Source organism: Somniosus microcephalus, chromosome 17, assembly GCF_052327205.1.
Source record: "Somniosus microcephalus isolate GS21.2 chromosome 17, FLI_Smic_1.0, whole genome shotgun sequence".
NCBI classification, from domain to species: domain Eukaryota; kingdom Metazoa; phylum Chordata; class Chondrichthyes; order Squaliformes; family Somniosidae; genus Somniosus; species Somniosus microcephalus.
This window is the reverse complement of record NC_141003.1, coordinates 55,712,429-55,738,301: the sequence shown is the minus strand read 5'-3', so window position 1 is coordinate 55,738,301 and position 25,873 is coordinate 55,712,429. Positions and strand designations below refer to the sequence as shown.

General features: G+C 39.3%; 1 protein-coding gene across 1 annotated transcript in view; it reads left to right on the top strand.

Moving 5' to 3' along the window:
* The window catches only part of LOC147105732 (guanine nucleotide-binding protein G(i) subunit alpha-1), a 42,518-nt gene extending 17,628 nt beyond the window's left edge, over positions 1-24,890 (top strand). The window contains exons 2-9 of the mRNA XM_086010372.1: positions 7,479-7,521; positions 8,273-8,414; positions 12,790-12,947; positions 13,874-14,002; positions 15,181-15,310; positions 18,232-18,385; positions 19,659-19,866; positions 22,732-24,890. Of these exons, the coding sequence (XP_085866498.1) occupies positions 7,479-7,521; positions 8,273-8,414; positions 12,790-12,947; positions 13,874-14,002; positions 15,181-15,310; positions 18,232-18,385; positions 19,659-19,849 (947 nt within the window). The 3' untranslated portion in view covers positions 19,850-19,866; positions 22,732-24,890. The remainder of the gene's footprint in view (positions 1-7,478; positions 7,522-8,272; positions 8,415-12,789; positions 12,948-13,873; positions 14,003-15,180; positions 15,311-18,231; positions 18,386-19,658; positions 19,867-22,731) is intronic.
* The last annotated feature ends 983 nt before the right edge of the window (positions 24,891-25,873 follow it).

Sequence of the window (25,873 nt, the reverse complement as noted above, 5' to 3'; positions counted from 1 at the left end):
TTCATTTGCTATCCTGCCTTCTCATTAATTCAATTATATATATCAAGGCTGAGAAAAAGTCATCTTCCCTTCTCAGCCACAGGTTTTCCAGCCGGATCCACCAGCCACACAAGTTTCACAACAATACAACTTAGAACTATTCCCAGCTTCCCTCCTCCTAACCATTTACACACTGCAGCTGTCATTTAACTCTTCAATTTCTTCTTCATTTTTCTGTCAAAAAAATGAATTAAATCAAAGCAGAGTAAATAAAGATTTGCATTTATAAATTGCCTTATCCAACTCTCAGAAATGTCTCCAATTACTTCACACACAATTAATTACATCCTGACATAAATATATCGATAGGTAAATGGACAAACACAGCACCCATTTTGCATACAGCAAGATTTCATAAACAGCAACATGATGGATGATCAGTTAATCTGTTATTGTGGTGTTCATTGAGGGAAAAATGTTGGTCCAGACATTAGGAGAACTTCCTGGTTTTCTTCAAATAGTGTCATGGAATCTTTAACATCCTTGAATGCCCAGAACAGGTACACACTTCATCTGAAGTCAGCACCTCCAACAGTGTAGCAATCCCTCAATAATAACCTAGATTATGGTTCAAATCTTAGTGGTGCTTGAACCCACAATCTCCTGACCCACAAGTAAGCGTGTGACCAACTAAGTCAGGCTGACACTAAAGTATGGCGATGTTAATCACAGAATCATAACTGGGCGCAAAACAACTAGCACCTGGGTGTGGTGCCGCTAACGCCTCCCGGGAAATTCAGCATGAGGTTAGCGGTGGCGGTAACCGTTAGCGCCCCACGGTGCTGTGCCTCCGGCAATGACGTAATCACCGTGTGCAGCGCCCCGCTCACGCCCCGGCCGTGATCTTCGGTAGCGCCCCCTGACTTACCACGGGACGCTATGTTCGACAGGGTCAGGGGGGCATACATGCCGCCGGGGCAGCGCAAATTAAAGGGGAGGTGCTGGGCAGCCATTTTTGTTGCTGGCCGCCTGCCAGCACCTGCCCCCATTGCTGTTCCTGGCCTCCTCTGAAGCCCCCCTGCGGGGTGCCGGATGCGCTCTGTGAGCCCGGCACTCCTCGAGTGCCGTGCTCTTTTGCCGACACTCTGATCCCTGGTGGCCCAGCTAAATTCCATGTAGACTACATCAACCCTCCTTGTTACCTGCTTTAAAAAATTCAATCAAGTTAGCCAGACACGACCTTCCCTTAACAAATTCATGCTGACTGCTCTTGATTGATCCATGCCTTTCCAAATGACGATTAATACTGTCCCTCAGAAATTATCCCAACAAATTGCCTACCACCGAGGTTAGGCTGACTGGCCTGTAATTACTCAGTCTATCCCTTTCTTCCTTTTTAAACAACAGTACAACATTAGCAGTTCTCCAGTCCTCCGGCACCACACCTGTAGCCAGAGAGGATTGAAAAATGGTCAGAGCCTCTGCTATTTCCCCTCTCGCTTTTCTTAACAGCCTGGGATACATTTCATCTGGGCCTGGTGATTTATCTACTCTCAAAGATGCTAAACCCCTTAATACTTGCGCTCTCACTACGTTTATCTCATTTAATATTTCACACTCCTCCTCCTTAACTCCTGTTAATTTGAAGATATTTGCTTGGAAAAATTTGAATAAGCCAATAAAATTCAAATTAAGTAACTTAAAATAAAACCGTGCGTGCTTGCAACATTTTTTTTAAACTACTGCTTTGAATAGCAACTATTTCATTATTTTATTCTGTTAATGTAAGACTACTTTTCCAGTAATTACCTGAGTCTGATTTGTACCCATTTTAAAGATCTAATAATGTGTTTTCCCCCCTCTCCCTCTATTCTAGGTTGAAAGCATTGATTTGTACTTTCCATAAGTGGCTCTTCTTTGCGTATGACCAATCAGGGTAATGCCAGGATTTGACAGTGGGGGTGCATCACAGTTGAGTCCAATCTATTGTTACTTGATCACGCAACTTGTCAATGGGAGAAAATCACAATAGCAATTGGGAGTAGAAATCCTGGTTTGTTTCACTGCTCCCTCGCCCCCATGAAGTGAGGCTAATTGTGTCTCTGTTGCTGCCTATTGAGACAATTGGACAGCCTTGTAGATGGGCTGTGCAAAAATCAGGAACTTGGGGGGAAAAAAGCTTTTTGAGGAATTTGTTGGCTAGAAAATATCAAATGTACTCCAGTGATGCTGTGGTGAAATAGTAGCATGTAACACTTTCACCACAGCACCCAGCACACGGAATTTAGTTTGAACTTTGCTGCAACCTGCCTACTTGGCTCAGTTGATGGCACTCCTCTGGACTTAGAAAGTTGTGATTTTAAGCTCCCCTCGAGGGCTTAAGTGCATCGTGTAGGCTGGTACTTTAGTACTTTACTGAGGTAGGGCTGCATATTCAGGTGGTGGTGGTAGGGCATTTGAGATCCAGCCAGTCTGTTCTGGTAGTTCATTTGGACATCTAAATCCCATGGGATATTTGAAGAAGAGCAGGGATCTCTTCAAATGTCCGTGGTCAAGATTCCTTTCACTGCCTGTAAAACCAAAAAATGTATTGGCTATTCATCATATTGCTGTTCATAGGATGTTGCTGGCGACTGAACTCCCAAAACGAACTCACTGAGATGCTTTTGAGAATTTTTACATCTGGCATTACACATGGACGTTGACTAATGAAGGAGAGGAGTTTCTCGAGCAAGTGAATAACTCCACTCTGCTCTTGTACCTCTACTGCCCAACTATTTTTCTCCAATAATTGAACTTTTTAACTTTAGTACTGTATTCATTATTATTCAATTGAGTGCTGCCATTGTGTTTTCCAGAAGTCATTGACCAATAGACCCTACTGTGCTCAAGTTGTTCTATGTTGAAACTGACTGCACTCATTTGGGGTTGTACTCTGCAGACAGTATATGCTCAAGTTTTTTGTTACTCAGTTATTAATTTGAGTTTGACTATGAATCTGTTCAAATAGTTTATTATCCTTTGAGTTCAAAGTAGATCTGACTGGTATACTTACAGGGCTTGAGGGATTTAAAGAAAGTAGTTGGATTGTATTTTGGTGATTTTTTAAAAATACATCTTGTAAGTGAATTTTAATACAAACATCAGGCCCTTCTGCCTTTAATTTTTCCTATACTTTAGTTGCATTGGGCAAATGTACCAAAACTAAAGTGAGTAATAAAAGGAAGGCAAATGGTATGCTGGCCTTCATTACAAGAGAATTTGAGTACAGGAGTAAAGAAGTCTTACTCCAATTATATAGGGCCTTGATTAGACCACACTTGGAGTACTGTGTACAATTTTGGTCTCCTTACCTAAGGAAGGATATACTTGCCATAGAGGGAGTGCAACGAAGGTTCACAAGATTGATTCCTGGGATGGCGGGACTGTCGTATGAGAAGAGGTTGAGTAAACTAGGCCTGTATTCTCTTGAATTCAGAAGAATGAGGGGGGATCTCATTGAAGCATACAAAATTATTACAGAGCTTGATGAGGTGGATGCTGGGAGAATGTTCTCCTTGGCTGGGAGTCTAGAACCAGGGGCCACAGCCTCAGGATAAAGGGTAGGACATTCCAGACTGATAAGAAATTTCTTCACACAGAAGGTGGTGAATCTTTGGAATTCTCTACCCCAGAGGGCTGTGGAGGCTCAGTCATTGGGTATATTCAAAACAGAGGTCGATAGATTTCTGACTAGTAAAGGCATCAAGGGATATGGCGATAGGACTGGTGAATGGAGTTGAGGCAGAAGATCAGCCATGATCTCATTGAATGGCGGCGCAGGCTCGAAGGGCCTACTCCTGCTCCTATTTCTTATGTTCTTAAATACTGCAGATGCTGGAATTCTGAAGTAAAAACAGAAAATGCTGGAAATACTGAGATCAGGCAGCACCTGTGGAGAGAGGAACAAGAGTTCACATTTCAGGTCGATGACCAGATTAGATTGCAGTTACAGGGGAAGTGCACTGTTTGATGTCCAACCCTTTCAAGCCAGGGGCCAGATACACGTGTCACAACCAGTGAGTGTGCTGGATATGATTGCACTGCACAATGAATGTGCATCTTCCACCCATGCAGCTTGAAAGCTTCAGCCTTCACTCTTTAAACCTCCCAGGCCTAGAGAATCGGTCAAAGCTCATTCTTGATTTAGACCAGAGAGGTTGCTTTCTGGTCTAAATCCATCAGTCAATAGTCTTTTCCAGTATTTTAGACCCAGGGTGTTTTTAAAGAACTGAAACTGAGCAAAAATCTAAATCGGCGTGCAAAGATGAAAAGGGCCTCATGGGATGAATGAAAACGCTCGCAGGCAGGGTTTGGCTGCAAGACTAGTTTAGGACGCCCCTGCCATAAGCTGCCACTGAGTGCTGTACTAGTCCGAATCGAAGATTGTTATAATGTCTAATTAAATGTAACTTTTTTTATACAAATGTGACGCCTGCATTGGCTGCGCAGTTTATTTATCAATGGTTTTAACACTGCAGCCAGCCATAACTTGACTGTCTTTTTGTAAAGTTACTTTTTGTGTACCTCTGACAGCAAGAGTGGGTACACCAACAATTGTATCTAATATTCTTTGCTATATTCCTTCATGTTATAGAAGGGTTCAGTAATCCAGGAACATTTTTGCAGTTTTTGATATTGGATGATCCTTCACATGGGTTCTGGTCTGATACTGTTGTGGATCAGAATGATGACATTAGAAACGAGGTAGCAATTGTTCTAGCTCTAACTGGATACAGATCTAATTGTATAGAACTTAACTCATTTATACTTATTTTTATATTATGGCCAACTACTGTGAATTTGATAAATGGAGACCCTATTTTGTGCTGCAGCAAAATACTTTAGTTGTGTGATGCAGTTTATCCACAGAGAGTCCTTGTCTTGTATAATGATTTCAAAAGCTTATGGCTAACCTGTTTGGCGGCTTGTGTTGATACAGCACCTTATTTCCCAGGGTGTCCCAAAACACTTCACCAATGGCTTATTGAAGTTATGCCCTCCAGTTACCCACTAATTGACCAATGGACAAACCATTTCCTTATTTATCTTTTTATAAAACCTCCTCGTAATTATTAACACCCCTATAAAATATCATTATCAACACTTCACTAGAATAGAAAAGGTTAAATGGAGACTATTTTTAAAAAGCCCCAGTTTCTCTTCTCTCCTCATCACTAAAGCTTCTGTAACCTGGTGTCATCTTAGTAAATTTCTTTTGTACTCTTTCCATGGCCTTGATATCCTTCTAAAATAGGGTATCCTAAACTAAGCACTGCATTCTAACTGCAGCCTATCCAATTTCAAGTACAAGTTTTTTGACTTACCTGTGTGCATTTGACTCAGTGCTGCTATTTATAAAACCTAGGATTTCATACTTTTTTTAAAAACAGCTTTATCAACTTGTCCTACTTTTAAAGATTTATGATTCTGAATCCCTAAATCTCACTCCTCTTCTTCTACTTTTAAATGTTTAGCCGTTTAATGAATATTTCTTCTATGTATTCCTCCAAAAATATACCACTTCACAGTTCTCTGCACTAAATTTCACTTATCTACCCAATTTAGTTATTTATGTCCTCCTGAGATCACTTATTTTTCTGTCTGCAAATTTACATCCGGTCCCAAAAATAAATGTTAACCACGAGTCTCTGTTTTCAGTCCTTGGTCAACTTCCTATTTGTGTTGCCACATTCCCTTTAATACCCTATGAATTCATTTCACTAAAAATCCATGTACCACCCAATCAAATGTCTTTTGAAAATGCATATACACAACGACCATGGCATTTCCTTTTTTTCATCTGAGCTATGAGGACCAGTTTAAGAGCATGGAATTGTTTACTTCGGAGAAAAGCCGGCTGAAGGATGATTCCTTTAAGGAAATAGAAGAATCCTGAATATATTTGAGATGGCCACAACTTGGAACCAAGGGACACAAGCTTAAGTTTAGAAACGGGAAGGTGCAGACAGTTTACATTGAACCATTTTATACAGATGTTGGTGAATGTGTAGAACAGACTGTACAGACAGACAGTGGGGCATATAGTATGGAAACGATTAAGGGCAAATTACACATCTGAGGTAACAAGCAGTTTGGTGTACTAGTTTTTGTGACTGGCCAGATGGTTTTTTCATTGCTTTCCTAGGTTTCTATAAAATGGGGTTTAGGGAAGGTTGAAGAAAAAACATTGACAATTTGAATTGGCAGCATTGTAGAGGCCATTAGGATGATGGACCGTTGCATCAAAGGCTTGCTGCATGCTTGCTGCTGAGAAGGTTCTTCTACAATAATGTGCACATTTTTACTTTTTTAAAGTATTTTTATTTGGGCATGACTGCAGCAGAGAAGCATTGCATATTGTTTGTTTAAAAGTCCCTTACTGCTTTCTGCTCTTGTCATGGGGCTAACTTGCAAAAAGGAACCAGTGGGTACTATAACTAATATCTGGATGTTCATATTTCCTTGGTCATGCTTGCTCTATCCTGAAATCAAGTGCATTCCTAAATAAAGTTTCATTTTATATAGTGCCTTTCACAACCTCAGGACATCTCAAAGCACTTTACTTCCAATTAAGTACTTCTGAAGTATAGTCACTGTGGTAATGCAGGAAATATGCAAGCAGCAAGGTCCCACTAAACAGCAGTGTGATTATGACCTGATAATCTGTCTTGTTAGTAATATTGGTTGAGTGATAAATATTGACCAGGACAAATTGCACTGGAGTGTCAGTCTAGATTTTGTGCTCGAGTGTCTAGAGTGGGACTGGAACCCACAACCGGCTGACTCAGGCGAGAGTGCTACCACTGAGCCAAGGCTGACACTACAGATTTACTGTACACAATCACTTACTCTTTCCAGAGATGAAGTAGAGAAAAGAGGCAATATAAACTTAAAAAATCAAATCGCTAACTTAGCCAATACTAACCAGACTTACTTGAAGTTGATATTAAAAGAAAAGTCCTTGAAAAATATTGAAATCCAACTTTAAAAGTCCACTTCGGAGCTACATTCAAGCCCATCAGCGCTAATTAACATTAGAAATTAAATGTACAAAATTCCTACGTCTTTTCAGTAAATGTTTCCAATTTTTCAGTTTGCTTTTCATTTAGTATTGATGTAACTACTGTGTATAATGGACAAGGCGCCTACATTTTCTTTACATGCTCAAAGTACTTTGTATTTTAATTTGTTCCTGATTTAGTACTAGTGCAGTCACTTTTGTATATAAATTTTGATTTTTTTTAAATTCCATTTCCCCCTCTCTCCTCTTTTCCCCCCCCCCCCCCCCCCCCCAGATAATCTCTAAGATCTGAGCAACTTGACCTGTTTTTAAAAAAAAATTGCTTTCACTTGGTTGCAGTTCCAAAGCTTGCTTGATGTAGACTGTGGGAGGAGAGAAAGGAAATTGTGTGCCTTCTGTAACCTGCAGCTGAAGTTTTCTATCTCTTTTTATACAGGTGCTGGTGAATCTGGCAAAAGTACCATTGTTAAACAGATGAAGTAAGTATGCTGTTGTTTTTGCTGGGCAAGTGGGGAAAGAAAGTGTCCAATTTTCCTTGTTCTATTGGGCTGGATTTTAATGGTGAAGCTGAGTTTGGTGGGGGGACCGAGGCAGTCGGGGAAACTCGGGAGAACAGGTAACTTTAACGGCAGGGCCTGATTTGTATGCAAGGCCTCTGTTTCCCACCTGCAGCCAGCCAGATTGAGCGGCTGGCTGGCTGCGGGCGGGTAGGCCTGTGGTACTAGGCCGCACAGAGGAAGGAGGGTTCGAGTGGGGGGCCGAGCTGGCAAGAGGAGGTTGGGGGCCGGGCAGGAGATCGGGGGCCGGGCTGGGCGATTAAGAGGGTTGGGGCCGGGCAGAAGATCGGGGGGTGGGGAAGGAGGAGAGATGATTGGCGGGGGTGGGTGAAGGGAAGATTGTGGCCGGCCTGCGGATGATGGGGGGAGGGGGGTGTTGAAGGGAAGATTGTAGGGAGAGATGATTGGGGCTGGCCTCAGCATCAGTTGGGGGGGGGGGGGGTTCCAGCCTCATTAAAATATTTAAATTGATGTCCCGCCTCCCAGCAGCGGGTTGGCTGCCCGCCCCGACCTGCCTCCGTTGAGACCGGAAGTGGGCAGGTTGGACGCGGGGTCAGGTTGGGATTCTGATTTGTAACAATTCAACTACTCACATGCTTCAAACCCACCCTATTTAAGGTTAAAATTCCCCCATTGTCTTTAAGTTTTACATTACAAATGTTTTTATCTGTAGGATCATACATGAAGCTGGTTATTCAGAAGAAGAATGCAAACAATATAAAGCTGTAGTCTACAGCAACACCATTCAGTCTATTATTGCCATTATTCGAGCAATGGGAAGGTTGAAGATAGACTTTGGTGATTCTGCAAGAGCAGTAAGTAGCACAAAGAAATTTGACATTGCAATAATATCAATCCAGACATTAGTCTATCTTAAGTAGAATATTGCTTTCTGTATAATAAATCATGTGTGAAGATAAAACCTTAGGCCAAACTGGTGCAGCATGTTGAAATTAATAGTTCATTAAACCCATCACCACAGTATTAAGAATAAAGGAGTAATGTATTAATTGCTCATTTCAGTTTGCTTATGAAATGTTCTGGGCTTGCTGCTTCTCAAAAGAAAACCAACTTGTGGTTTCAGTCAAAAAAAGCTTTTCAATACGTTTTGAAGAAACTTCAACATCAATAAACCTGCAGTATGGTGATCACCTGTTTGCAATGAACAGACCAATTATTCTGCCAAAACCACTTGCCTATTTCACTAGTCCTACAGTTCCAATGTTAGAAACATTGCTTGTATTTTTCAAGGAGTGAAATTTAGGAACTGAATAATTATACATGTATGTGGAGATATGACTTGTTTACTTTTTTTCTTAGTTGCATAACTAGTATATAACAAAATCTGGGTACTTCAACAGCATCTCTATTTCAAAGCATCAAATTGTGAAGAGCTCTAACTATGTTTCACTATAGCACTTAATTAAAGAAAGCAAACTATGCTCATGGTTTTTAAAATAAAATTTTCTTTTTCAGAAGGTAATATTGTGAATAGAAAACATTTTATTGTTCCAAATGATGTGAAATAGTTTATAAATGGAGGAATAAAATATAAAAGCAAAGAGATCATGGTAGAACTTTATAAATCACTGGTTAGGCCTCAGCTGGAGTATTGTGGACAATTCTGGGCACCACACTCCAGGAAAGATGTAAAGGCCTTAGAAAGGGTACAGAGGAGGTTAACCAGGATGTTATCAGGGACATCAGTTTTTTGTTTATGGGATGTGGGCTTCGCTGGCAAGGCCAGCATTTATTGCCCATCCTTAATTGCCCTTGAGAAGGTGGTGGTGAGCTGTCGTCTTAAACTGCTGCAGTCCGTGTGGTGGAGGTACTCCCACAGTGCTGTTAGTAGGGAGTTCCAGGATTTTGACCCAGTTATGAGGAGAGGTTAGAAAAGTTAGGATTGCTCTCCTTGGAACAGAGAAGGTTAAGGGGTGATCTAATCGAGGTTTTCATGATAGGTTTTGATAGCGTAGATAGAGAAAACGATTCCCTCTGCTGAGTGGGTCAATAACAAGAGGTCATAGATTTAAAGTCATTGGCAAAAGATCTAGAGGGGCGATGAGGAGAAATCTTTTCACTTGAGTTGTTGGGATCTGGAATGCTCTACCTGAAAAGGTGGTGGAAGCTGATTCCATAAATGTTTAAGTAAGTTGGACAGGTGCTTGAGAATGAGGAACTTGCAGGGTTATGGATAAAAAGCAGGGATGTGGGACTAAGCACAACTGCTCTTTCAAAGAGCCGGCACAGGCACGATGGGCTGAATGGCCTCCTCCTGTGCTGTAGCTTTTGTGATTCTTTGTACAGGCCGTACTCTCCTATAGAGTTAATTCATCTTTTTAAAACTTGACACTCGGGCACAGCCAATGTAGCAAAACCTAAAAGGTTTCCTACCAAACTGTTCTGTGGGTAACTGTAGCCTTCATTAATTGTCCCAATGTTTTACTTGGGGACGTATCAGATGAATATTTAAAATATCAAAACTGATTTGGGGGTCAGTCAATACTATTTTTCTAATACATTTGCTGTTGCACTTGCTTATTTACACCCTGTGCAACTTTTTTCTGAAATGTTTCCTTTTCTGATCTAAATTCTCCTTGTCCTTTGTCCCTCAAAGTTTGAACCTGATCCTCTGACTGGAGGACAATGCTGCCATCTTTCCTAGTCATAGGCAGGCTGACGGTTTAACTGGCCCATGTGGACTAACAACGTAGATCATCATTAGCTGTCATGTACAGATTTCCTTTAACTAGCAAACGATTGCACATAATTTTCAAACAACTGTGTGTACACACTCTCTTACTCCACTGACGCTATGGCCTTCATCCCACAATATAAGTGAGGTGGATACCACAGAATTGGTAGTCTTGGCTTGTATTTCAGAGCAGCTTCTTTAAGTTGATGCTTAAAATGCGCTCACAACTGGAACTGTTAGCAATATTAATTTACCATGCATGCATTTGCTTGTAATACAGTGGCTTAGTGAGACACCATGAAGCAGCAAGGAGCATTCCAGCATGTGTTAGGTTCGGATTGGTTGAAACAGCTAATTAAAACACCGTGCAGCCAAAATGGTTCAACCAACTGCATTTTAGCATAAAATTTACAGAATTTTTTATAACAATAGTAACTGTCATTTTAGGGATGATGGCTTGGGTGTGATACATTGGCCAATCAGAACATTTGATATAGGTAACTAAAGTATGTGTGAATAGCAACAATGACAGTCTTGACTCTGGGTTTAGTGCAAATTGGTTTTCATATAGTGAAAACCATTCAAAACAAACTCGTTATGACCTCCTAAATGGACAGCAGAAACTAAAAGAAACAGTTGAGCAACAAGGTCTTCAAAAATGACTTCGATGATACCTTGAGTCATTTCCCCTAACTCTTCCCTCCTCTGCTCTGTGACCTGATTTTTGTTTTGTTTTTCCCTTTGTGAATTGCCTTGGGATATTTAGCTACATTACCAAAGGTACTAGCTTAGCTAGGTGCTTCTAGTAATCGTAGTATCCGTCAGAGAATAGAAACACTTTATACTTCTTGTTGCAGTGTGCTTGGTGTTGCTATGACAATACCTAAACATCAGATTTTAATTGGATGTACAATGGGATTGCTTGCATCATAGTGCAAGTGAGCATATTGTATTACTAAGATAGAATGCCTGCTCGTGAGTTGTACAGTTACATTAGTTGTAATTTATTTATAAGTGGTAGCAGATAATTTGGTCAAATACAATATATAGGGGTAGTGTTTCCACTTTGGGTGCAATCAGGAAATTGATGTGTGGCTAGTTTTGTGGGCGGGGCCTGATCAGGCAAGTTGAATCTTAAACCAGTGTGAAAACACAAAGGCAAGAAGAAATACTTGTAGGCCTTTGGTTCTGCAGGTGATATGACATGTAAGCTGCACCTTGGAGTTTCTAGCAGGTTTTTTTGGATTATGTTGACTTTTTGCTGATCTTTTCCTTTTCACTACTTCTTTGCCTTGATTGCAAATTTGTTTTGTGGGATAGTTTTTTTGTAGGGCTAGATCAACTGGAGAGAGTGGACGATCCCACCCCCATTGCTCACCCATGACTACTTGACGTGTCCAAGCAAGTTAGTGCATGCGTTACTTGCATCATGCTACTTCCCCTTACTGTTCCTTTTATTAATTAATTTTCTATTTAATTCCATGTATCCTGTATCCCCTCTGAGAGGTTGTCCAATCAATGCATTTGAAATCAAGCCCTATTGCACCCTCATTTCTCAATTCATACTTCTTCCAATCCTACCTATTTGGGATATGAATTTAAGTTCTATAATTTGCATACCATTTCAAACTTTGAGCTCTTGTTAGTTTGTTCTTTACATGGTAGAGCATTCTGTTTTGCTAGATGAAACGGCAAACTAGGCATCGGGGATTTAGGTTCCTGACACCCAGTCTCAAGCAACTGGTGCTGACATTCAAGTAAACTTGCCAAATTTGCTAAGGCCGGCGGCCAGGAAGACCTGCTTTTAGCTGTGTCTTTGTCACCAAGTTTGTTTTTGTTCCTTCGTACTATCCTTCTCTTTAAATCTGAATTGTTATGAAATATTCCATTATTTTAATATTGGAATTGAATCTTTTTGTTATAGGATACAGTTCTTTCACAAAACTTGCTTTCTGTGGATTATGTACTTCTGATACATCCATATCCAAATAAAGGCTGAGAAAGGGGTTGTCTTGCATTATCACCATTTGGTTAACAACTGTCTCCACTCTGCTGCAAAGCATGACCTGGTGCATAAAACAATCTGGGTTGGCATGCCCTAGGCAAACAGTAAACCCAGTTATTGTCTCTGGATTTATTTATACATAGGTATTTGGCTGCAGTAATTTCTGCAGGATTGCATTTAGAACAGTTGCCTATTGTCCACTAAATGGGATTGCTTGGAACTTGGGTGACCTACAGTTCAGCCGGTTGGCTCACATCTTGGAAGCCCTTTGATCTATTTCTACCTCGGTTTATTATGCAAGATGTGGAAAATGTTCCTTTTTTTTTTAAAGGGTGACATCCTGCAGGGTTGGTAATTCATCCCTCAAACTGTTCTGGGGGTGGGGGGGGGGGAATAATTAAATGGGAAGCTTGGAAAAGAAAGGAAACTAGTCAAATCATGAAGGAATATGCTTGAAATCCTATTTAACTCGTACTAAAATTTTCTTTAGGATGATGCTCGCCAGTTGTTCGTATTGGCTGGTGCAGCAGAAGAAGGGTTTATGACGGTGGAACTTGCTGGAGTAATCAAGAGACTCTGGAAGGATAGTGGTGTTCAAGCCTGCTTTAATAGGTCCAGAGAATATCAACTTAATGACTCTGCTGCATAGTAAGTATTGTATGCTGTGGTGTTCAAGATTACAGAAAATATGGAAATGCAAACTACTGCAGTGGTCTAAAGCTATTTTAATGGTAAAAATGTGTGCTAGCTTCAGATGATAACTGAAAGCTCTAGATACTTTCTATTAAATGTGAATATTTTACAGGCAGTTTGGTATTGTTGTAGCAGTCCTGTGGTGTGTAGTGATTTGACCATAATTTATCCTTGAAACCTTGACCAAGCTTTTGGTTATTCCTCTTAATATCTACTTCTTTTGGATTGTGCCTCCGAAGTGCCTTGGGATGTTTTTCTATATTAACGGCACCATATAAATGCAAGTCGTTTTGTTTTAATCTCCCTATTTATCCACAGAACTCTTGGCTTTGAACAGGTATTCTTGGTGTCAAATCCAACAAGTTTACATTTGCGTTCTCGCTGGCTGCTTTGGGAACTGCCAACCAAACATTTCACTGACGCCAACATAAAAAGGCTGATCTCCGAAGTGAGAGTCGAGGCTGTAAAATAGCCCTCCGCACTCCTGGTGATGGGACATTTGACAGGTTTCCTTCTCCTGAGTGACATCCAGCAACCACTCTGGAAGTCTCTCTATATGGTTGCTGGAGGACGACTGGATCAGGCTCAGCTGTGATGCTACCCAGTTGAATAGCCTGCCAACATTCACTATCAAATTTAAATAATGCGCACTAGGGCAAAGCACCAGAGGGTAACTTGGGGAGCAGTAAACCAGCAAAAGAGTTGGCTTTTTTGGAGGTGAGAGGAGGAAACCTTTCAGAACATTGAATTTGCTACTGAAGCTGAACACTAAGCATTGGTTTTGCTGAAATTTTCAGTGGACTGTGGAAACTTGAGTGTTGATGAAAAAGATTTGAGAATCGTAGTGTTTGGTGTCTCATTATTTCACTTTTTTAATTCAGTTATCTGAATGACTTAGACAGAGTAGCACAAGCAAGTTACATTCCAACTCAGCAAGATGTTCTAAGGACCAGAGTTAAAACAACAGGCATTGTGGAGACCCATTTCACATTTAAGGACCTGCATTTTAAGTAAGTACTGTAATTCTTTAAATTGTTTGATGGATTCTATTTCATTTAACCACTTCACTGACCATTGTACTTGAGTGATATTCTGAAACTTCAAATTGAGTAAATAGAAGTTAGTCTACTAAAAATTCAAGTTGCTGTATCTCACAATTTTAATTATCCAGTTATTTGAATTGAAACAGTAAATAATTTGTCCAAGTGGGAGCTCGGTGTGTTTATATTTAAAAAAAAAAAAAGTTAATTTAAATTAAATGACTTTAAATTAAGAGTAGGCTGTATAGCAATTGGTGTGTTTTCTTGTATACCAGTATCGAGTTTAAATAGCAGCATTTCTTATAAAATTCGCTCAACTTTTTTTTGTTCGCAGCATTCAATGTTGCAACAGTCACTTATGTGGATAGAAAAGCTACAGTTATTGCAGAATACACTAGAAAATGTCTTTGTTACTGGTTTTTGCTAGAATAAACTTGCCAATAGAAGACTTGAATGAATCACCTAAAGAGTACGACGGTGCTGTAAAATGCAGTTACTAAGTACATAAAAATGAACTTAAGAATAGATTAGAGGGGGGAGATTAGGAAAGGCATTTGAACAGTGCAATGAATATGTCTTGGGATTAGAAAATTGGATTTTTTTCAAATGTTCAGTCCCTGCAAGATATGCACTGCAAGCATTGTTTGAAATGTAACATTTTCTATCAAGTCCTACATTTTGACGGACTGAATTGTAATATCAAAGTTTTAATACCCAACCTAAATCAGAGGGGTTCTTTTAAAGCGGAGTAAGTATAAAAACAGCTTTTTAAACAGAGGCAGGAACTCCTTTGCTTCAAGTTGCGTTCTTGACTATTATTGCTTTGACAGCTCAAGACTTAGGCACTGCTTTGGTCTGTAGATATAGGTCTTCAGAATTTTGAAGATTGCATACCCTAAATAAATTATTGGACAGTTCTTAATGGGTGTTGATACGGGACTTATCTGTATTGTATTTATGTGATGCATTGCAGTTGGTAACTAGATTGATGAAAGTTACACTAACAGTACTGCTAGTGTGCTTCATATTGTGTTTTTACAAACATATCTGCTTCAGTGGCTTGGGAGGACAGTGTTTAGTACCTTAAGAGAAGGCAGCTTCAGGTTTTTGTGAATGGGAAAGTTCTATAATACTGTTTTCCTTTTTAGAATGTTTGATGTGGGTGGTCAGAGGTCTGAGCGCAAAAAATGGATCCACTGCTTTGAAGGAGTAACTGCCATTATCTTTTGTGTGGCGCTCAGTGATTATGACCTTGTTCTTGCAGAGGATGAGGAAATGGTAAGTGGATTGATCATATCCTTCAGGATAATTATTAAAGGAAATCATGAATAGGATGCAGTGTACACACAAGTGTTTTTCTTTCTTGTGCCTGCTCAAAATGAATTAATTCACAGGTAGCTGCCTTTCCCTAAAGCTGGATAGAACCATAAGCAGAACATGTCTTGGGATAACACTTCCATCCTCACTGCAGAGTTCTGATCTCTGATACATGCTGTTTGGGGAGGTCCGGGGGGAGTTGACTGAAAGTCTCCCTGGAGGTAGAAGGAGCGATGTGGAAAAATTGCACACTAACTTGAGATGCTGTTGTGTACCCCTAGCAGTCAGCTCAAAATGGCATTGGCAGAAGATAGGAAGCAGACTGACCATAGATGTGCAAGGCCCAGGTGACTAGAGAGCGATCAGATGTCTTTGCTAATGGTTTCTTTTTTTCTTTTTCTTTTACTTTTATTTCCCAGTAGAATATTTTGTTTTATGAAGAGGTACATTCAAGGTTGAAAATGAGTTTACATGAAAAAATTCTTAACACCGAGCATTGCCTGTGGCCACGTTGCTGTAGAGAAGTTTTTCAGTTTTAAATCTGGTTTGAATTATTTTAAGAGTGCATGATAAATTTTCAGGATATTAAAGAATATGCCAACTGCTTTTAAAATATTGCCGTCGATTTTGTATTCAGCCCTGTCAGGGGTATAGTTTTTGTGGGCATACATATCCATGAGCTGACTGAAAACATTTCACTCAGGTATGTCGATCATAACGCTTTCTCTGGCGGAGTGGCATATAATGACTACCATAGTATGTTCATTTCCCCAAAGGAAACTGGCATTAACAACCTTTTTATTTGAAAATTGACCTGTTCTTTCAGTCTTTTATTTATTTTTCCCTTCCTTTCCTTATTTGCTTTCCAAAGATTTTTCCCTTCCTGATTTCCTTTCTTCCCTTCCTTTTTGATGTCAGCTTGGCTCCATTGGTACTACAGTCGCCTCCAAGTTAGAACGTTGTGGAGTCAACCCCCAATGCAGACTTGATCTTATAATCTAGGCTGACACTTAAATGTAGTGCTTAGGGAATGGTACGTTGTCAAAAGTGCTTTTTTTTTGGATGGGATGTTAAACCAAAGTCCCATCTGCCTGTTCAAGTGGATGTAAAAGAACATGGGACACTAGTCGAAGAGGAGGGACCTCTCCTGAGGTTCTAGCCAACATTCATCCCTCAATGAACACCATCAAAAATTGATTTAGTTTGGCATTTGTTTTCAGTTTGTGGGACCTAGCTGTGCACCAATTGTCTGCTGCATTTTAACAGTGACTGCTGCTGTTGTTCTGATGTGATGAGGAGCTATATATAAATATAATAAGTTCTATTATTTCTTGCCCTACTTTCTGCTCTTTCTCGCTTTTCTTCTCTTTCTCTCCTCCCCCCACCTGTCTATCTCCTCCCTGTGAAAATCTATCTTGTTTTGTAAGCTGTATACTTCTAGCTACTGATGAGGAAAGCCATTTGTTCTATCTCCGCTGATATGGAAACTGTAGGTTCTTTTTGGACATATCACAGTATCTGTTTCTTTAAATGATTCCAGGATTTTTGCATCCACTAACCCACGTGGAATTTCATTGAATGTGTTGATCACTGTGTGAAGAATGTCCAGACATCGGTACTTAAACTGCCTTTTACTAAATTAAACCTGTCCTGCCATCACTTTTTATTATAGATTTACCTTTTCTATACAGTTTACTATGTTGTACATCTCCTGAGACCTCTTCTCCAAGTCTGAATAGCCCAAGTTTTCCAGCCTTTCTCGCGTCTGTCCTCGGACACTAGAAAGCAGCCTCATGACTCTTCCTCTGCAGCACCTCCCAGACCTTAAATGTGTCCTTTATGTGTTGGTGACTAAAGTTGGAACATATGCTAAAACTGTATAGTATTCGCACTAATATCCTGCAGCCATATAGTTTAGCATCTCTTAACATTTTGATTATAAGATCACACAACTTGTATTTTTTTGAACTTTAAGCAGAGCTAGTAAACAGTTACGTTTTGTAGGTTCTTGATCCAAAGCTCCATTGTACATAATAAAATGCATTTTCTTTCTTAATGAAATATAATAACAGTAGTAATTTTGTTCGTTATATTTTTAATCTAGAGGCTAATTTGGCCCCATTAATGTTGCTCAGCTTGCGTGGAAACTAGATTGATTTGATAGTAGACTTGGGAGACAGTACTTGGGTATTCTGTCCTTCACCACCTCATTGAGCACCGTTGCAGATTTAAAATGTTTGCAATTTTCCAGATCTCTGCTACATTTTAATTACTAACTCATTCAAACTAAATTTCCTTGCTGTGAAGAAAGCATGAACATAACACTAACACATCTTCGAGATGTCCCAAAGTGCTTCACTTAATGAATTTCCTTTTCAAGTAGTCACTTCTTATTGGATAAATGCAGCATAATATTGGATAAATACAGGACAAAATCCCACCAGCAGCAAGTGAGATGAATGACCAGTTGGTCTAATTTTGCTGGTGATGGCTGAGGGAGGAATATTGATCAGACCACTGGGAAAACTGCCAATGTTCCCGCTAATTATTTTTGTGTGCGCAGCCCCTTTAACAGGCTGCGTGGCCCATTCAAATTTCTGCGCGTGTGTGGTTTTTCCTTTTAAAAGCCAGTGAGCTGGCCTGCATGGGACCTCTAGAGCGCTGTGCAGCTTAACGGAAACTTTGCTTTGTGCTCCTCAAAATGCTATGGGATCTTGTACATCCACCTGTACAGTAGACACAGGCTTAGTTGAACGTCTCCTCCAAAATGCAGCGCTCCTTCAGTGCTGCAGTGAAGTGAGCCTAGATTATTTGCATAAATCCTTTTGAAGAGACTGTGAGTTTAATATTGTGCTTACTAAAATAATTGTGTAATTTTACAGAACCGAATGCACGAGAGCATGAAGCTGTTCGACAGCATCTGTAACAACAAGTGGTTTACAGACACATCTATCATTCTGTTCTTGAATAAGAAGGATCTCTTTGAAGAGAAGATTAAAAGAAGTCCCCTTACAATTTGCTATCCTGAATATGCAGGTAAAAATATAGTACCAGTAGAATTTTTGCATGAAAATATATAGTTTTTAAACCACATTTGGTAAATTAACCCTTGAAGTGCCAAAGATGAGTTTATTCACCTTGGGTACTGTTGGCTTATGGAGGCTGCTGACATAATAACTTGGCACCAGACCTTGCAGACATGGTGCTATTGCATACATTGTAAAGTTGTCCTGGCTATTTGTATGGTAAGTCTCTCCATCAGTACCTATAAAACGCATTTAATCTTCAGTGAAGAAAGATTAGAAAATATATTAGTCAGAAAAAGAGTAAAAGTTTAAAAATAGGGAAGAAACACATGGGAGGGGAAAGGGACAGCAAGTTGAATGTAACTGTTATTTTATATATGAAAAATTGTCCTTTTCTAGTCTAATGGGTTAGGGTTAATACAATAACAGAGCTACCCTGATCAGAGGTTTTGGTGAGTGAACTGAAAACAAAACTGGTTGGCCCAGGATGAAGAGTTGTTCTGGAAGATCTCCAGCTTCAGCATGATAGTTTGAGAAAGGTACCCCACTGCATCTAATCAAGTTATAACTAGTCAACTAAAATTGATACTGTGCCTCAGTCGTTTTATAGTCTGCTAGGTATGTCAAAGAAACTTGCCAATTAAGAATTACTGAACTAGAAAATTGGATACCTTTGCAAGATGCTCTGAATCTTGGCAAATTCATGTTATGTACACCAGAAATAAAAGCAGTTTCCAAGTACTTTTAGTTCACTTGGTCACTGAGGCACAGTGTTTCCAGGCTGTTGATCAACCAAGCAGGAGTCTACATCTTAATGTGGTCTTTGAAACAAAGGTAGTGAAGGATTGTGGCTCCAGTGCTGTGTCTTGGCCTAATAGTTCCCTCACAGGATGAGCACCATCTTCAGGAAGCGTGGACCCATCCATGTGTGGGAATACCACGTGTTCCTTAAACTGCAGAACTCGCCAAAGTACTACACTGGTACCTGTTCACTTGAATCTGGAGGTTGCACAACAGGGAAGATCTCATCAAAGGCTGGTAATCTAACCTGTTAGATCATCAATACATTGTGGAGCTTCCTATTGCTGTATGATCTAAAGTTCAAAACCATTTGTAATATTCTCTAGTAACCACTTTGCAATTTTAATGAAAAGATGGTGCATACAGTACAGTTAAATATATTGAAGGTCCTTGAGTGGAAATTTAATTAAAATTTTACAATAGACTAATGAGCTAATTATTTAATTTTGTATTTAGACTTTGACTTTTGCTTTGATATACAGGATCAAACACATATGAAGAGGCTGCAGCATATATACAATGTCAGTTTGAAGATCTGAACAAACGAAAAGACACTAAGGAAATCTACACTCACTTCACATGTGCCACAGACACCAAAAATGTGCAGTTTGTGTTTGATGCAGTCACTGATGTCATTATAAAGAATAACTTAAAGGACTGTGGTCTGTTTTAAAGCTGTTGAAGGGAATGGTAAGTTGCCTTAGTTTTTCCCAAACTCATTACAGTAGGTAGCCTTAATATAAAGATGCCAGGTAGAATTTTCAACAGATTCCTTAAAAACATTTTCCATGTATCAAATAATGACCTGCAGTGGTTTATTTGTGAAGTGATCCAGCCATCTGCAGAAAAACCGTTTTTCAAAGATTTTCTATACTTTCAGGTGGAAACCACTGGTACTTGTATTTTAATTTGCAGCCCCATCTCTTAGAGTTGAGGCTGGGAGAAGGGAAAAAAGTCTACGGAGGAGAAACACAATTCTAGGAAGGACCTGGAAATTTATGGGAAAAGAATTAGAGAAATATTAGCCCTTGTCATTCCCCATTGTTCTTTTGAGTAAACGCATACTCGCCTCAATCACATTCTCCGCTCCATTATCTGCCAGTTTGCAGTAATTGTACTTATTCAGCCTTTTTAAAATTTACATGCTTGGTAACCTTTTGACCCAGTTCACTCCCACTGCTCCAAAAAAAAATCCTCATCGCAGCACTAGGGGTCCAGATGTCGTTTCATTCTCCGAGCTTAGTTAAAATAGACGTGCTTGTCAAAGGATAGGTGTTCCTCTGAGTTCTCGCTCTCCCTATTTTCTCTTTCATACCCCTCCCCCACTCCATTCCTTTTAGAAGCTAATTCCCAGCACCTTAATCTCATTCATGTCTTTCAATGGAGCAATGAAAATCTTATTTTCAGTTCTTCTGGTCACGAGTTTAACAAGCACCACCTCTTACCTTTTGGCTCCATCCATACTTTGATATTTTTGCATCACTATCTCCTGAGTTCAAATGTAACCCCCACATTTAACCCAATGCTAAAGCTGCCTCCAAGTAGCTTAGTTTCCTCTTTTGTGCTGCCATTCTCCCCTTCAACAGCTCTCCAATCCAACTTTGTCCAAGACTTGAATACTAGTTCCTAGTCTGGGGTGGCTCTTCAAACTTTGCTGTCGAAACCATGGATATACGGTACAGGGGTCGGTACTCGGACCACTGCTCTCTGATATATATTGATGGCTTGGGTATACAGTGCATAATTTCAGAGTTTGTAGATGATGCGAAAATGGGAAATGTAGTAAACAATGAGATGGATAGTAACAGACTTCAGGGGGTCATAGACAGACTGGTGAAATGGGAAATTTAATGGAGAGAAGTGTGAAGTGATACATTTTGGTAAGAAGAATGAGGAGAGGCAATATAAATATAAACTAAATGGTACAGTTTTAAAAGTGGGTGAATGAACAGAGATTTGGGAGTGTATGTACACAAATCTTTGAAGGTGGTAGGACAAGTTGAGAAGGTTTTATTAAAAAAAAAAGGGATCTTTAGCTTTATTACAGAGGCATAAACTACAAAAGCAAGGAAGTTATGCTAAACCTTTGTAAAGTACCGGTTAAGCCTCAGCTGGAGCATTGTGTTCAATTCTAGACACCGCACTTTTTAGGAAGGATTCCCCGCCTTGGTTTACTAGAATGGTATTGGGGACGAGAAACTTCGGTTGTTTGGAGAAGCTGGGGTTGATCCCCTTGGAGCAGAGAAGGTTGAGAGGAGATTTGATAGAGGTGTTTAATATCATGGCCGGTGTTGATAGAGTAAATAAACTGTTTCCAGTAGCAGAAGGGTCAGTAACCAGAGGCACAGATTTAAGGTGATTGGCAAAAGAACCAAAGGTGACATGAGGAAAATAAGTTTTACGCAGCGAGTTGTGATCTGGAATGCACTGCCTGAAAGGGTAGTTGAAGCTGATTCAATAATAACTTTCAAAAGCGAATTGGATAAATACTTGAATAGAAAAATTACAGGGCTGTGGGCAAAAGGAGGGGGAGTGGGACTAATTGGACAATGTTCATAAAGAGCTGGCACAGGCACGATGGGCTGAATGGCCGCCTATACTGTGTCATTCTATCAGCTTGGCTGATGAAGATGCCGTCTCTCGTGTCTCTGTACCAACAACCTTTTGTGTGTCTCTTTTTGATGTGACAATTGCCAGTGTGCTTCTGCATCTTGTTCCTTCTAAGCTGTAAATATATTGTAAAATATGCTCCTCTCCCTCCCAGTATCCTCCCTGTGCCAAAATTGAGACATATTGCAACCTTTTATTTTTAACTCGTTCTTTCTCAGCTTCTCAACTTTCCTCTCTTACAATCTTGAGGATTATAAAACACAAACTTGGTATTACCTAATTACTATTTTTATAATTTATTTCCTCATTTATTTTTACTCTTGATTGTGCCATGCACTTGCTATGGGCTTGGCCCTTCACTTGGATTTCTCACTTTAAAAAAATGAAGCGTTTTGTGTTTTTCCTCCCTCTTTACCCCCATCTCTTCCATAAATAAGCTGCTCCATTTTTGCACAACCCAAGACAGCTTGGCTAAGAATAGGAAGTTGTCTTGTAGATCAGTCATGATCTCATTGAATGGCGGAGCAGGCTCGAAGGGCCGAATGGCCTACTCCTGTTCCTATTTCTTATGTTCTTATGAATATCAATGCCCTCTCATTCAGTGCCATGATCATGTACCAACACACTTGTTTCCTGATGAGATTTATAAACTGCATTGTAAACTAAAAATTATGAATTTAATATCCTAATGTAAGAATTATTATAAAAAGTAGCATAATTGGTAATATTTTTCCAGAATTATGGCTTTATTAAATAGATCAGAAATGCAATCTTTAAAATAAGTTATTGCAATGCAACCTTTGCAAAGTGCAACTTCTAACTAAAATCAAAGAATTTCAGTAAGGGGGATTCCTGCAGGATTTTGAATTGTTTTAAATGGGGGATATATTTTATTTAAGCTGATTTATAAAAACAAATCTATAATATGACTACGTTTTGTTGCAGATTGAAGATAACTATTCAGTTGACTTGAAACTGTCTGCTTCTGGATATAAATAAGGGAAGATATACTGATTGGACCAGTACTGTACAATTTGCCAGTTGTAACAGCTTTATTTATGTTTGTCTTGTAAATTTAAGTAATTAGAGTAGTCTACATTGAACATTTGTCTAATTTGTATGTATGCCTGTAACTGTAGCAATGTTTATTGTAAAACATTTTGCAAGTTTTTTTCTAAGGCCTTCTGTAGTCTTGAACTATTCCTTTCAGAGGAGGAAAGGTGGGTCTCTCGATTACCTAAGAAATGGCTGATGACCCACACGTTTCTTTTGCTGCCTTTGTTAATTCTGCATGCCTTTCTAATTGTATAAGATACTTTGCTTAGCAGAATGTAGCATGAATGCTTTAAGCTAACAGGTTTATTGTGATCACCTTACTTGTTTTCACACAATGATTGGGAGCGCACTGCTCCATTTCAGAAGGCCTTTTACCAGTTTGTTCACTGCTTTTTACAGCAGATAAAGTACCAACAGTCTTTGTTGTGCATTGCCTTAAAGGTAGTGCCAAAGTTTTATACACTTTTAAGCTGAAACAAAATGAGCTTTTGTTTGTAAATAAGAGTTAACATTTGTATGTATTCTTTTGAAAGTATCAGAGCATTTGGGAAAAGCAGTGTGAACAGACATATCACTGAATATAACTGCAGTGGCTTAGGCAGTGTTGATAGAACTTGGGAGTATTTGAGCACCAGTATATGCTCCACCACAAAAGTCTACTCAACTTAAGGGAAAGGATAACCTTTCTTTTGTAATGTAGAAACTTGTAATAAAGACTGGAGAGTTCTGGTTAATGTTACCAGAAATAAAGGTACTTTTTGAGTTTACATTGCTATAGAAGAACGTTTGGGGTTTTATTTTTTTAAAAGCTGTTTTCTGACAGCATTCGTTTTAGGTCAGGTTATTGAAATTACTTCAGATGCTTTCAGCTGTTCAGGATACCACCTCATGGGCTGTTTCTAACGACTGCATTTTGGTTCAGTGTAGTATTAGAATTCAAATTTTTTAACTTTTTTGCTCATTTGCAGATGAATTTTAAATGTTAACTAAGTTCTTCTGACTGTTAAGATTTTTGATTTGAACCTGCTCTTTATGTAGTCCCATATTGTGGTGGTAAAAATGTATCCATGAAATATCTGTGACAATTAGCATTTAGTGAATTGTCTGTAGATGCTTTACATTTTTAGTGCTGGTTTCTAAAGTTTTCAGTGTAACCTAGTGATGTTTCTTGTAGATGTGCATACATTTGACCAACTTTGGCATTTAATTCACTATAGGTAGGTCAGAAATGCAGCTGTATAAAGCAAAATGAGTTTGAAGTGCATGCATGCATTCTTTGACGTGATACAGGACCACAATCACTACCAATAGATTTTATACTGTTAAAACTGTTGCATAGGTCCTAAGAATATTGTGGACTAAACGCAGAGACCTAAAGAAAAATTGTTAATTCTTGGGGCTATTTTGTGCATTTGAGTGACATGGGCCAAAATTATTGGTTGTATGTACTAACTATACAGATGAATTGATGTAAAGTTTATTTTTGGTTATTTCACCTACAGATACAAGTATAACAAAACTTTACAACCTTTATTGAGATTAAATGATGTAACAGAAAAGGCATTTATAAAGTAACTAAAACATTAATTCTTGTTGTATGTTGGGTCAACAAATGTATGTATGCTTGCTTTTTAGATTATCCATGTTGGTTTTCTTTCAAATAAATTTATCCTCTTTGTACTTCCTGTTAGAGGTGATTAGGACTCTGATAACCAACAATCGATAAAGGATTATTTACAATTAGTCCAAATACTTTGTGCCTTGCTGGTGAACAACTTTTCTGTCAACCAGGTCTTATTTCATTAAACATTTTCTGATGGAAGCAGCTCGATCCACAAACTATTGATCATACTTGATACAAAAATAAGTGGTGGAATTTAAATGTGGGACCACCTTCTGTTATTTCTGAAAATGTAAGGAGTTTGACAAGACAAAAAAAACTACTGACTCGAATATTGGTGATCATTACTACTGCTTTTTTGAACTTGGTCTGTACCATTATGGATGTCAGTAAGTGAGCTTAATAAAACTGAATTCTACAATTTTAAGATGTCTAAACTGGTTTGTGAAACATTTGCTGCAGCTTTCATTAGATTCAATGTGCATGTGTCCTCGTTCAACCTTAGTTTATTTTCAATCACAGTGAGGTTGTACCTCTGTTCTAATTTTGCATGTCAGTGTGCAGCCATGTGGAGGGGAATTTAATATTTAATTTTTCCTAGTGACTTGTGTTTGTCCTAAGCAGAAATGTTTTATGGGGAGGGGGGGCGGTGGTGGAAAGAGATGGAAAGTGAAGGTTAAAAGAGTGAGGAGTACATGGACTTTATCACAAAGATTGAGACCATCTGTTCAGCTGCCTCTGCCAGGTATCTTGATGTTCTAGATTTCCAAAGTCCAGTATGGTGTGCCAGGTTTACTCGTCAACTGCTTAATCCAGGTCCTTGCTTGAAAACAGATCATTTGGCCCAACCAATCTCTGCTGTGGTTTGTTCTCCACCTGAGCAGTAGTCCTAATCCCATGTGGCCACTGTGTTCCCATATCCCTTTATCCTCCTCTCCTTTAACCACCTAGCTAACCATCTTAAATGTGTCTGCTTCAGCCACTAATGCCAGTAGTGCATTCACAGCCTCAGCAATCTACAAAAAAACAACAACTTTCTCCTGCTCTCTGTCCTAACACTTGCAGCTTGGACCTATGTTCTCTTGTTCTAGACCCCTCAACCCCTGGAAACAATCTATCTACCCTGACCCGGCCCTTCATAATTGTAAAAACCCCTTAATCTCTGTTCACAATTTTTCAAGTCTTCATATTTATTGCCTCAACAACAATCCTGTGTAGAGCCCAAAATTGCACACACTATTCCAACTGTGGTCTTATTGCGGTTTTATATACATTCAACATTACATCTTTTATATTCCGTAACTACCACAAAACCCAATATTCCATTAGCTTTTTTTTAATGGCCTTAACCACTTGAAGTTCTGCTTTTAATGTCTTGTAAACCTGAACTCTTCTCCCTGCCCCCCCCCC